This window comes from Eulemur rufifrons, chromosome 16 (assembly GCF_041146395.1).
Source record: "Eulemur rufifrons isolate Redbay chromosome 16, OSU_ERuf_1, whole genome shotgun sequence".
NCBI classification, from domain to species: Eukaryota; Metazoa; Chordata; class Mammalia; order Primates; family Lemuridae; genus Eulemur; species Eulemur rufifrons.
Genome location: NC_090998.1, coordinates 41,298,868 through 41,311,550, shown reverse-complemented (window position 1 = coordinate 41,311,550; position 12,683 = coordinate 41,298,868). Strand labels below are relative to the sequence as shown.

General features: G+C 52.5%; 1 protein-coding gene across 1 annotated transcript; it reads left to right on the top strand.

Moving 5' to 3' along the window:
• The first annotated feature begins 5,473 nt into the window (after positions 1-5,473).
• Positions 5,474-11,629, top strand: KRT4 (keratin 4). Its single transcript, XM_069491510.1, has 9 exons — positions 5,474-5,992; positions 7,581-7,795; positions 8,769-8,829; positions 9,210-9,305; positions 9,868-10,032; positions 10,299-10,424; positions 10,848-11,068; positions 11,298-11,332; positions 11,442-11,629. Exons 1-9 carry the CDS (start codon positions 5,474-5,476, stop codon positions 11,627-11,629), a joined length of 1,626 nt encoding a protein of 541 aa, XP_069347611.1.
• Positions 11,630-12,683: the final 1,054 nt, after the last annotated feature.

Sequence of the window (12,683 nt, the reverse complement as noted above, 5' to 3'; positions counted from 1 at the left end):
CTGCTGAGCCCTGCACACCGGGGGCCCCTGCAATCCTCTCCCTGCCCCACTCACCCACCTCTGCTGCCCTCCCCACCCACCTTCCTAGGAGCAGGAACAGCCCAGGGGACCACAAATCCAGCATATTTCATACCAGGCTATTTGCATACAATTTGCATTTTAGGAAGGGCTCAGGTCTACTCAGGTTTTCTCCTTAGTTCAAGTCACCAGCTGGAGTGATATGCTTGGGTGATTTGGGGGTTACTTTTTCAGAGTCCAGAGTGCTCACCATTACACAATGGAACTGCTTGGGGGTTACTTTTTGACCCTTGAGAGGGGGCTAGATTCCCTGGGCCGTCACGGCTTCCCTCACCTTCTCTGCCTGTCTGCTCTGAGTCCAGGGCTGGCTGGGGGAGGAGAGAGGGAAGTCGGGAGTGCTCCCCCACCAGACCTACCCCTCCCTGAATCTACCCACATCCTCCTCCCCTGTCTGTGCCTGAGATGTGTCTCAATCAATAAATGGCAACTACAGCCAGCTGTCTGTGGCTGTAGTCTGTCCTGCCTGGGAACTGAAATTGTGCCAGTCGATTAATGCCGCGAAGGTTGAGGCAACAGCAACCACACACTATGTCCCTGTCACCACGCCAGCTTGAGCAGGTTAGCGCAATACCATCCCACTCCAGGGCTTGTGCAGAGTTCCCAGGAGAAGACTGAGGCTCAGAGGAAATATGGAAGCTGTCCCAGGCAGGGCCCAGCTCAAGTGGCTGCCTCCTACCCAGCCCACCGCCTAGTGCCTATTTAGCCCCCCGCTCACTCTGTGGGGCAGGCAGCACGACTTGCCCAGTGGAGAGATCTTAGGCTTTGCAACTAGGCAGACTTGGCTTTAAATCCCAGTTCTGCCACTAGCTGTGTGACCTTGGGCAAGTTACTTAACCTCTCTGAGCCCCAGTACCCTCCTCTGTAAAAGCAGCGCTGTGATAAGAATGTGGGTAAAGCATCTGGCTTATGGGGCCTCACAAGAATTGGTCCCCTTTGCTTCCCTTCCCCCTTCTCCGGATTCCCAGCTCATCCTCTTGGAGTCAGGCGATTTGTCTCTCTCGGACCCAACACCCATCACTAATAAAAATCCACACTTAATTGGATACTGTGGTTTATAAATACATTACTTTTCCTGTGACCTTCACAGTGGGGGGCTCAGAGAGGGCAAGAACTTGTCCAAAAGCCACAATAAGCTAATGGCAGAGTAAAGAAAGAATAGTTTTATTGGAATTATATTTAGGACTTGAAAACAAAACAGTAGAGACAGTTTTAGTTGTCACGGAATAAAACTCAGAGATTCAATCACAGTCCAGGAGGAGCCACTAACACTAACGTGTTGCTCAGAAATAGTCACTGAAGGATGGGAACGGCCCAGATCCAGGGGTTTCCACATGGAGTTTCTGGGGCCTGAGGACCCCAGGGCCACTTTCAGGGGGGTCAGCAGGCGAGAAAGCTCACGGCCCCTCCTCAGCACCAACCGGAGCATCTCTCCTTGTCTGCTTCACACATGGGGCTGCGCTTGTGATTTTGTTTGCAAGAATGGTTTTGCTGTCAGAACACGCCGGGAAGTCCCTGCTTGCACAGGCCCACCACAGGGGCCCAGGAGAGGCTGCTCTCTGGCCCTGGGATAGAGGAAGCCCTGGGCACAGACCACCTCGTCTGGTTTCCGGGAGTCCCCATACTCCCATCGCCCTCCCTGGCCGCTTCCTGAAATGCTGACAGCCCTTTTCTGCACAATCTCTGATCCCATGCTGGCTCTGGCTCTCCCACAGTGACTCAGGCCGGTGGGACCATCGAGGTTGACCCAATGAGGTGAGGGCACCAGTGTGGCCAGGCAGGGTTGGAGCACCTTCCTGAACCGTGCGGCAGGTTTGGGGCTGAGAGTTGCAGAAGCCCTTAGGATCCCGTAATCCCAGGGCTGAATGCCAGGCTTGCCTCCCCCACCCAGAAAGCCCTAAGCAAACACACACTCTCAGCGCAGTTCCACACCCCTGTCAGCTGCTCATCCCTCTGTGACAAGATTGGGAACGGCTGCCAAAGGGTCACAGAAGACAATAGCAAAAGCTACGTGTCGGGGGGCTGGGGAGTGGGGAGTGGGGGACCAGCTTTTAGCTGCTGCGGCCAGGTAGAGGCACCTTGTTCAGTCACCTGCCTCTGGCCCAGGTCGGAAGGGGACATCTTTCCCATTTTCAGGGAAAGAAACACTTCTCTCTGTCTCTCTCACTCTAGGGTGTAAAAGCACTCTCCATAAGAAGTTCTTCCTTACGTCTACCTTCAGTTTCTCATGTTACAGTTTGAGGATTTTATGAGCTTCTGGCAATTCTAATTTAATAATGAGGACACAGGATATAGCTTTAGACTAGAACTTTCTTCCTGTTTGGTTTGGGTTTATCATGGGATTTGTAATTAAATTAATTTGGATTTAGTTAATTGGAGGACATAGAATTGGCCCCTCAGGACAGTGTCATACCTTATTGGGTACTTGTAAGGACAGGGCCACGTAAACCAAGCAACCAGTCATGTGACAAGAGTAAGGACAGAAAGGAGCTGAGCTGTGTCTGCAGAGCACACGGCACACTGGCTGAGACCCCAGTCTGTTCAGGGGACTGTAAGCTACTGTGTAATTGGCTGTATTTTTTTTCCTGCAGATTTTGTGTGGGGCAGAGTCACCCATATGAAACATTGTAGTAGAGGTTAAGGTCACAAGTTGGACAGCTAGGGCTGGCTTCCCACTTATACCACTTCCTAGCTGTGTGATCTCAGGCAAGTTGCATAACCTCTCTGAGCCTCAGTGTCTGCAGCTCCAAACTGGGCATAGCAACCCTTCTTTGGCAGTTTTATCATGAGGAATGGAACTGTCATAAGAAAAGCACCTGGTGTTCAGCACATAATGGTAGTTCTAAGTGAGGCTCCCTTCTACCCGGTAGGCACCACCGCCTTTCCCTCATCTTGCGTTTTGTCTCAGGGCTGGCATATGCGTCAAGTTGCCATCACGAGCAGTACCTGAATCATGGCACCATGGTTTGCAGGCACAAACTAAGATGGATTGCATACTATTTCTTATTTCCCTGAAAACCCCCTCCACCCGTTTTTGTCTCAGGCACTAGACACAACTCTAGTGACAACACACCTGCATCATTTTCTCCTGGTATTGGAGTGTTACAGCCACAGAGTAAGAGACTCGACGGACGTGTGGTGAGCCATCTTGGGGCTTCACCTCTGCTGATGCCCTTGAAAGTACCCATCAAACTCCCAGGGGCCAGCAGAGAATGAAACAGTGACTGGGAGGTGCAGAGACCAAAGCGATGCAGCCAGGGGACTGAGCTGTGAGCCCTCACTCAGGCTGAGACCCTGGCTGCCCTCCCACCTCCTCACTGGGTGAGAAACCAGACAATCGAACCTCAGCTCCCCAAGCAGGTGGCCCCAGGTCTGCAGCCCCCAGAGACCTGGAGCAGCTCCCCCTTTCCTTCCCAGCCGTGCCCACTCCTAGGGGCCAGGGTGGAACCTGGCAGATCCAGAGCCCCTTTGACCCGAGCAGTCGGTTCCCTCAGGTTTGTTCAGGCTTTGGGCTCCGGACTGGCTGCTACACAAATGAGACAGGTTGACTTCACGCCAGGCAGAATGGTGTGGGGAGGCCGTAGAACGCAGAGCCTCTGGGCCAGACTGACGTGGGTTTAAGTCCTGGCTCCACCACATGCTGTTGTGTGACCCTGGGAGCTACTCTGCCTCTCTGAGCCCCCAGACCACCCTCTGCAAGCAAGGCTCACCACGCTGCCTGCATGGAGCCTTCGAGAAGGTTAGATGATCAAGTGCGTAAAGCATCAGCACAGCGCCTGGCACAGAGCTGGTGCTCAGTGGATACTGGCTGAGAGGACGAGTGAAAGTCCAACACCTTCCCTTGTAGGAGACAGTCCTGGCTCCAGACTGCTGGCCACAGGCAGACTGCCCCGTCACTCGGGCATTCTCTTTGATGGGGCCGGGGCCTCTGGTCCTTATGGCCACGGCCCCTGCACCCCTCTCCTCTTACTTACTTAGAGGCCGCCTGGGCAGAGGCAGATCAGAGGTAGGGGTGGGAGGGGTTGGGGGAAAGGGGAGAAGGGAGAAGGCGGGGAGGGAGAAGGAGCTGGCTGAGCTCCTGGTCAGTCTGGCTTCCCTGCAGCCCCGTCCCTGGGGCTGGCCACTCTGTCCCCACCACTGCCTCTGCCCTCTCCCTTTGCATAAGGGAGCCATTTACTTTTGCCCTGATCTGCCGTCATTCGGTCAGAGGCCCATGGGAACCACCCAGCGCTGTGGTTTGGGGTCATGTCCTCCATGAGGAGAGGAGGGAGAACACAGATCCATTGAACTTCTGCTTGTCAGTGGCAACAGCAAGGCCCGGGCAGGAGGAGAATGAACACCTGCCGACCTCCTGTGTGCTGGCACCGTGGGTACCTCGTCTGGTACCTGTGGGGAACGTGTCCCATTTTATAGATGAGAAGATGGGTTGGATGGGTTCAGAGAGGTTAGGTGATCTGCCCAAGGCTACACAGCTAGTTAGTGGCAACAGGTGGGATTTGAACACAGATCTGTTGCACTCAGTGGGGAAGAATTTAAGTTAGGGGTTAAAACTAGGATTTTGAATTTAGAAAACATCATTCTGAGAAAGGGCCCGTAGGTTTCACCATTCTTTCAAAGAGGTCCCCAGCACCAAAAAGGTTACAAGCTCCTGTCCTGAGTGCTGGGACCGTTATGGAAAAGTAGAACATGCTCTGTTCCGGGAAAGCCAAGCAAACAGCTGAAAGCAAACAGAGCAGCAGAGTATGCAGTCGGGGCCTGCCGGACAGCGCGTACCCAGAATCCTGCAAGCTCAGAAGGGATGCAGGCCTGAGCGGCAGCATGAGTCCTGAGGGCCGAGGCAGGGAGCCGGGATTTTCTTAGGGGAGGGATTTTGTCTCCCCATCGCCTCTGTCTACTCAGTACCTAGCTCCACGCCTGGCAGGTTCTTAGTAGCTGTGCACTTGGACCCAGAACCTCTGGTCCAAATTCTGCCGTGTGACAGAATGGGCAATGGGGTGTCTTGTCTGGCACAGGGAGCTGCACTGAGGCTGGTGACATGGAGGTGCAGTGGGTGGGGGCCTGGAGGGCTGGGCCCAGGCAGGGGCCTCTGATCCAGGAGGAGGCCCTGGGGCACTGGTTCAGGTTCCTCTAGAGGGGAGTGTGATGGGCTCCCATAACCTGTGCCCTCCGAATGACTTCTGTAGGTGTGTATAGTGACATGCTCAGCAGGTGCGAGAAGGATGGGCCTGTGCCAAAAGCCAAGCCCAGGGATGTTTTAGATTTTTCCCTTTATGCCCCTGCAACCAAGCCCTGCTGCTCCAGCACATATAAGAGACCCAGACCGAGGGCTGCAGCATTCACTGACCTGCCCCTCTCGCTTCTCTCTGACAGCTCCGAGCTCACTCTCCTCCCTGCAGCCATGATTGCCAGACAGCAAGGTGTCCGAGGCGGGTCCCGGGGCTTCAGCTCTGGCTCTGCCATCGTAGGTGGGGGCAAGAGGGCTGCCTTCAGCTCGGTCTCCGTGTCTGGGGGTGCAGGCCGCTGCTCTTCTGGGGGCTTTGGCAGCAAGAGCCTCTACAACCTTGGAGGGAACAAGAGCATTTCCATGAGCGTGGCTGGGTCCCGACAAGGCGCCTTCTTTGGGGGTGCTGGAGGCTTCGGCGCTGGCGGCTTTGGTGCTGGAGGCTTCGGCGCTGGTGGCTTTGGTGCTGGTTTCGGTGCTGGCAGCTTTGGCGGTGGATTTGGGGGCTCCTTCAGTGGCCGGGGTGGTTCTGGCTTCCCTGTCTGCCCTGCTGGAGGGATCCAAGAGGTCACCATCAACCAGAGCCTGCTGACCCCACTCCACGTGGAGATTGACCCCGAAATCCAGAAAGTCCGGACTGAGGAACGCGAGCAGATCAAGACCCTCAACAATAAATTTGCCTCCTTCATTGACAAGGTGAGCTGTGTCCTTGGCCAGAGAGGGTGGTAGAAGCCAGGGTTCCTGAGTCCTGGGATCTCAGACCTGAGCCTGCCACAGGCATTGGGAAAGCCACCGAACTTCTCTGGGCCCCAGTCTTCCAGCTATTGAGGGGGAACCACCACTCTGAGTCTTTCTCTTTTGTCCCCTGGCTTAGGGGAAGACAGGATGCTCAAGGCAGTTACATGTCTGGAGTTCCCTAGACATGCTGCGTGATATTGGGCAAGTCATTTGGCTTTTCTGGCTCCAGTCACCCCAGCTTTAAAGCAGGTTCATTATTTCTCTGCTTTTTCTCAGATTTTGGTATTGGAAATAACACAGTTAACTCCGTGAATAATGTAACTATTGGTACTTCTGTCCTCCGAGCAGAAGAAAACCAAGCTGATTTTGCAAATGAAAAAGGGAGTGATTCCCACGGCAGGTTCTAGGTCTCTCCAGGCCCTTGGGAGCTTCCCTTTTCATTCCCTTGACTCTGGGCAAAACTGCTCATTTCTGGGTCTGTTTGAGAGGAGGAGGAGATGGGTCTCACCTTTCTTTTTGTAGCCCAACTTTTATCATGCAAGGTCTAGAGTTTCAAGTCCTTTGAGCTCAATTAAAGTCAAGTGTGATGGATGATGGTGAGCAGTTCAGCCCCAGAGAGCTGAGTCATCCAAAGATTAATGACTGGACTGGTGGGTGTAGCACTTTTGTCCAGGAGGCCCTGGCTGGTCTCTTAGACGTATGGGACAAGAATGAACAACCTTGGAGTAGACTGATGGGGCATATTTGCTCGTCTTGCTAGTTTGCATAAACCCATAGTAGCTTAAGGAGGCTTTATTGCATCTATAGGACATTCAGATATGACAGCCAGACTAAGGGCTCTTCGGCACTTCCTTGTCGCATCTAACCTCATTTCACCTTTCGCGTTCAAAACGTGATCAGTGCTCCTCACCTCCTTTCCTTTCAATTCCAAAGCACATGAAGTGGTACTGTCATGCTAAGCTGCTACCTTGGTTTATCTGGCTAGCCTTTTTATGGAGGGAAAGTTCAAGAAAGTCCCTTGCAGAATGGAATCTACCTGAGACTCAGAATATGTATAGGGCGTTGGTCATAAATAGCTAATCTCAGTTGAGCAGAGGTTCACAGGGACACCCCAGTCCCATTGATAAGTAAGCCCATTTTAAAAGTCTTTAGGGAATTTATCTGTCTTTTGCCTTGGGTTAGGACCACTTTGAATGCAAGAGCTTTCAGACTGGGGTATCTCCTAATTTTATTTTGTTTTATTATTTCATAGAAGCTCAATGTTATTCTCTAGTAACTCATGCCAGGGCCTTTGGATTCCTGCGGTTAGGCAGCTGCTCTTGCTGCACTGTCAGGCCCTGCTGTGCTGGCCGAGCTCTGTTTCCCACAGCCCACGTGGTCCATGCTGATCCTAGTGAATGATGCCCTGGAGTTGCTCCCGGGTGGCTGCACTTGGGTGGCTCTCAGGCTGCCTTGGATCGCCTGGGTTGGTGTTGGCCTTGGCTGGCCCTCCTGCCAAAGCATCAGGTCCTCATTAGTTGGCTGGTGCCTGTCTTTTCCAATACAGGTGCGGTTCTTAGAGCAACAGAATAAGGTCCTGGAGACCAAATGGAGCCTCCTCCAGCAGCAGACGACCACGACGTCCAGCAAAAACCTTGAGCCCTTCTTTGAGACCTACCTCAGTGCCCTAAGGCAGCAGCTGGATGCCTTGGCCAATGACAAAGGGCGCCTGCAGTCTGAGCTGAAGACCATGCAGGACAGTGTAGAGGACTTCAAGGCCAAGTACGTGGGGAGGAAGGGAGGGACGCCATCGGACATACCTGCCCAGCCATGCCCCAGGCTCCCTGAGCTCCTCCCCAGTGGTTTAGAATCTCAGGCTCTGAGGAGATCTAAGGGGACCAGGAAGGTCCTCTAGTCTGTTTTCTGCATCCACATAGTCATGCTTTCATTGGGTGAGATCTAGTAACTACAAGTTGCCCCAAACAGAAAATCGGTGACAGATTCAGGGATCTAGGTTTGCCATATACTAACAAGATCAGAAATGAAACAAATGAAAAGTGGTATAGCATGGGCAGAAGAATACATGTTGCAGAGAAAGATGGATCTGCTTTGAATACTGATTCTTCACTTATTAGCTGTGTGACCTTGGGTAAGTTTCTTAACTTCTCTGAGCTTCAGTTTTCATCATCTTCAAAATGGGCATGATATTCCTACCTTATGGGTTGTGAGAATTAAATGAAATAAATGAGATAGAGAAAGCGTGTAGTCTAGTGTGACACATATGGTGAACACCCAATACATAGTAGCCCTTATGCTCACTATGGGATGGGACTAACAGAATAAATACCAGCCCTCTTTCTCAATTCATTTACACACCAAACAGAGGGAACTGGAGTACTGGCAGCTTTCTGAGAATTTCATCTGCTAAAATGGCCAAAAAGAGAGCCCTTCCGTAGACATAAAATCAGCTAGATCATCTCTGGCTCTTCTCCTCACACCTCATCTCTTGAAAACAGTCTTTTCAAACCTCAGTTTTCATGTGTCTGAATAAATCAGGACCTAGGCTGGTACCTTACATATGGTAATTACTTAATAAATGCAGGTTGAATGAATAGCTATACGAACACGGGAAATGCAGCTGATTACCTGCGTATTTCCAAATATGTTTGCAAATGTTTGAAAACAAGTAGCAGAGACCTGAGAAACACTAGCTCACTGTGGGCTTTTGCCTTTTCTTTCCTGTCCCTGTCCCTAGGTATGAAGATGAGATCAACAAACGCACAGCAGCCGAGAATGACTTTGTGGTCCTCAAGAAGGTACGAGATGAAGGGTGGTGGGGAGAACCTTCAGGGTTCCCCTTCCCTTGGAGAGTGGTCTCTGGCTTAGATCACGGGTTTGGTCCATCTCTGCCTCATCTCCACCTCGGTCGGTACTGTCCATATCTATGCAGTCAAAAAAGTGGGTAACCGAACCGGTTTCTAAGGAATTAAGGTTGGGAGGAAAGCCTATTTGGATAATTAACTTCCATGTCTTCAGGTAGCTTTAGGGGCAGAATACGTCAAAGAACCAGCCCTTCACCACCATGCCTGGTGCTGTGTGGTTTTTCCTAAATGCTGCTGAGAGCAGATTTAGGTGTCACTTTCCACCCCCCGTCCCCATTGTAATTCCTGCCCCTTATCTCCTTCCTCCTCTGCAGGACGTGGACGCTGCCTACATGACCAAGGTGGAGTTGGAGGCCAAGGTGGACAGTCTTAATGATGAGATCAGCTTCCTGAGGGTCCTCTACGATGCGGTGAGGGCTCCATCCACGCTTCTGCTCTGGGAAAGGGGGGCCCCATCCATGAGGCTGCTGGTTGGGATTCATGGTTCTTTGAAGGACTCCAGCTCTCCTATTTCGAGGCAATAGATTCTCAGCAAGGTCATGGATAGAAAGGTTTGAAGTGAGAAATTCAAATGGGAAGCTCTTAAAACCAGATGCTGCTTTAGAAGAGGTGATTAGATCTGAAGACTGCAGGGGATAGAATTCATTGCTGTGTAGCATTTTTCTGGTGAAATGGGTCCCTTCCATTCCCTTCCATACACCTTACTGAGCAGCCACTACATTAGACATAGAGTGGCTCATGGTTCCCAGGGACCAGTAAAGACTAGAAGCGTTGCTTTTCTGTCCTGAGATGTCCCACTTGAATTTCTACTTAGAAACTTACCCCTGTCCCCCCTTCCTACATATTGGGAATGCTAGCTCTATTTCTGTCTGAGCCTGTATCAGGGCCATGTCCATGAAAACAGCGGGTATCTGGTGTCAGAAGTCAGTGAAGACTCTTCTGGGGGGCTGAAGTGAGATACTTGGCTTGCAGGAGCTGTCCCAGATGCAGACCCATGTCAGTGACACATCTGTGGTCCTCTCCATGGACAACAACCGCAACCTGGACCTGGACAGCATCATTGCTGAGGTCCGCACCCAGTACGAGGAGATCGCCCAGAAGAGCAAGGCCGAGGTCGAGGCGCTGTACCAGACCAAGGTGAGTGGTGTGGATTTCTCACACGATGCAGGTGGCTCTGAGGGTCTGCTATGGTTGTCTGTGAACAGGTAAGCATCAGCTCGAGCCCAGGAGAACTCAGAGATGAACAAATTCTCCCAGGCATGGCTGATCCTGTTCTGATTTGGGATTACTTGACATTTTGTGTTATCCCTGCCACCCTTGGCTGTTCTAACTGAGTTTACTTGAGAATGGACCCTACCCCAATACTTCTGATGCCTGGTTCCCTGTGTCTCCTTGGGTATTAGGTCCAGCAGCTCCAGATCTCAGTTGACCAACATGGTGACAACCTGAAGAACACCAAGATTGAAATCGCAGAGCTCAACAGGATCATCCAGAGGCTGCGGGCTGAGATTGAGAACATCAAGAAGCAGGTAGGTGTCACCCACTTCCAGGTGGTGTCCAAGGTCTCCATAGTGGACATGCAGATAAAGCATCAGACCAGAAGACCCTGAGCTTGTCTGTAGGGCATTCAAAGCTCTTTGCACAAGACGTGCTCAGATCTTTTCAGCGGTGCCCTAGTTACCATGCCATGACACCCAGTGCATAGGTTTCTTGGCTCCTCTTCATTGGTTTTTGCTCCTCTTTATCTAATGCCCCAACCCTCCCAGTGCAGTAGGGGCATTGGTGGGCTCTGGCTGCAGTGAATGAAATGTATGCGTCAGGGAAGGTGGGGAGAAGGACAGACAGAATCCTGACATCTTAACCCAAGGAAAGCTGGCCCAAGAGAGGGGACAGGTGTAGAAGCCTTGAAAGCAGGGCACTGCTGACCGCCTGGCCAATGCCCTTGCCCACAGTGCCAGACTCTGCAGACGTCCGTGGCTGATGCTGAGCAGCGCGGTGAGAATGCCCTCAAGGATGCCCACAGCAAGCGCGCAGAGCTGGAGGCCGCCCTGCAGCAGGCCAAGGAGGAGCTGGCGCGGATACTGCGCGAGTACCAGGAGCTGATGAGCGTGAAGCTGGCCCTGGACGTGGAGATCGCCACCTACAGGAAGCTGCTGGAGGGCGAGGAGAGCAGGTGGGTGGGATGGGAACATGGAAGGTGGGCAGAGAGGCCAAGGACCCTGAATTTGCAGCTCTACTGGGCTGCTTGCTTCAGTGCTGCGTTGGTGCAGTATAAGCAGGACAGTGTAGGTAACAGGTTCCTACTCGGTCCTTAAAATCTGGAGGCTCCAGGATGGGACAGGTGCCTGAGACCTACTATTTCTGGGCTTGCTGTGGCTCACTGCCCTTTCTCTCCCCCACAGAATGTCTGGAGAATGCCAGAGCGCTGTGAGCATCTGTAAGTACCTTCTGTCCCTGCCATGGCCGTGCGTTCACCCGGGTCTGGGCTGAGATCCCTAGTCACTGGCACTGTTGGAATAACTGTGTCCTTTGCCTCTTCCCTGCAGCCATGGTTGGAGGTAGCGTCAGCGCTGGAGGCATCGGCAGAGGATTAGGAAGCTCCTCTGGGTTTGGCCTGGGTGGTGGCTTTGGCTCCGGCTCTGGAAGCAGCTTTGGGTTTGGTGGTGGTGTGTCTGGCAGTTCCAGCAGCAAGATCATCTCTACCACCTCCCTGACCAAGAAATCCTACCGATAGAGGAGACAAGGTCCTGCAGCCCCCTGAGCCCAGCCGGGCCCAGCCCTGGTGTCTCTTTGCCCCCTTTGCCTGGCTTAACTCCTCCCCACCCCTGGGGCTTGTCTTACTAGTGTCACCTCCACTCTCTCCTGGGCTCTCTCTGCTCCAGGATGATCTTCTGTGCTGGGACAGGGACTCTGTCCTCTTGGAGTTTGGTAGACTTTTCTTGATTTGGGCCTGGAGACCCACCTGGAAGGGGATGGGTGTCAGCTGACCTTTCACCTCCCATGGCCAGAGAAGAAAATGACCAGGAGCTTCATCTCCAGAATTATCAGGGTCACATACGTCCCCTCCAATGCCATCTCCCACCAGATCCTGGATGTTCATCTATACCAGACCAAACTTATTGAACGTTCCCTTGCAACTGGCCCTGCAAGGTTAGGACGAGAACCGCTCGGGGCCCCATTCCACTCTCCCATTCCCTCTTTCCATCTTCAGGTGAATCTTTAATAAAACGCTTTTGTCATTCATTCCGAGCAATCGTCTTTTTTCTCTGGGGAGAAGTCTGTAGAATCCTGCATAACCAGATAATTTTGGTGAAAGTAGGTGCTGGGGGTCTGAAGGATCTGTCTATGCAGATCGAGTTCATCCACAAATTTCTCAGGTTGCCCAGATTATCGAGGGAGAAGTGCAGTGTGTAGAGGCTGCAGGCTGCCTGCAGGGCAGAGTACAAGCTCAAGACACAACCAGCAATTATACAAACATTGTTTGCTGTAGGGTGACCCAGGACAGCACCATCTCAGTGCCGATCCTGGAGGGAGCCTGGAGGGAAGGTGCCCAAGTCTGCAGGTGGGTGGTGTGTAACAGGTGTGGGGCGCATGACAGGTGTGAGGACAGGCAGTGCAGGGGGCTCCATTCAACACAGAGCAAGAGACTACAGAGACTATGAGAGTGTTTATACTCAGTGTCTAGCAAGGCCTCCCTGTGTTCGTGAACTTCCATGCATGGGGCTAATTCTCACTGGAACAGCAAGGCTTTCCGGAACCTGTTCCAAGAGTCAACAAGGTCACGGTTA

Excerpts from the sequence above, each read along its gene's own strand:
- KRT4 (XM_069491510.1), top strand. The coding sequence starts at position 5,474 with ATGATTGCCAGACAGCAAGGTGTCCGAGGCGGGTCCCGGGGCTTCAGC. Across the intron at positions 5,993-7,580 it reads TTGCCTCCTTCATTGACAAG|GTGCGGTTCTTAGAGCAACA; the intron begins GTGAGCTGTGTC and ends TTTCCAATACAG. Across the intron at positions 10,033-10,298 it reads AGGCGCTGTACCAGACCAAG|GTCCAGCAGCTCCAGATCTC; the intron begins GTGAGTGGTGTG and ends CTTGGGTATTAG.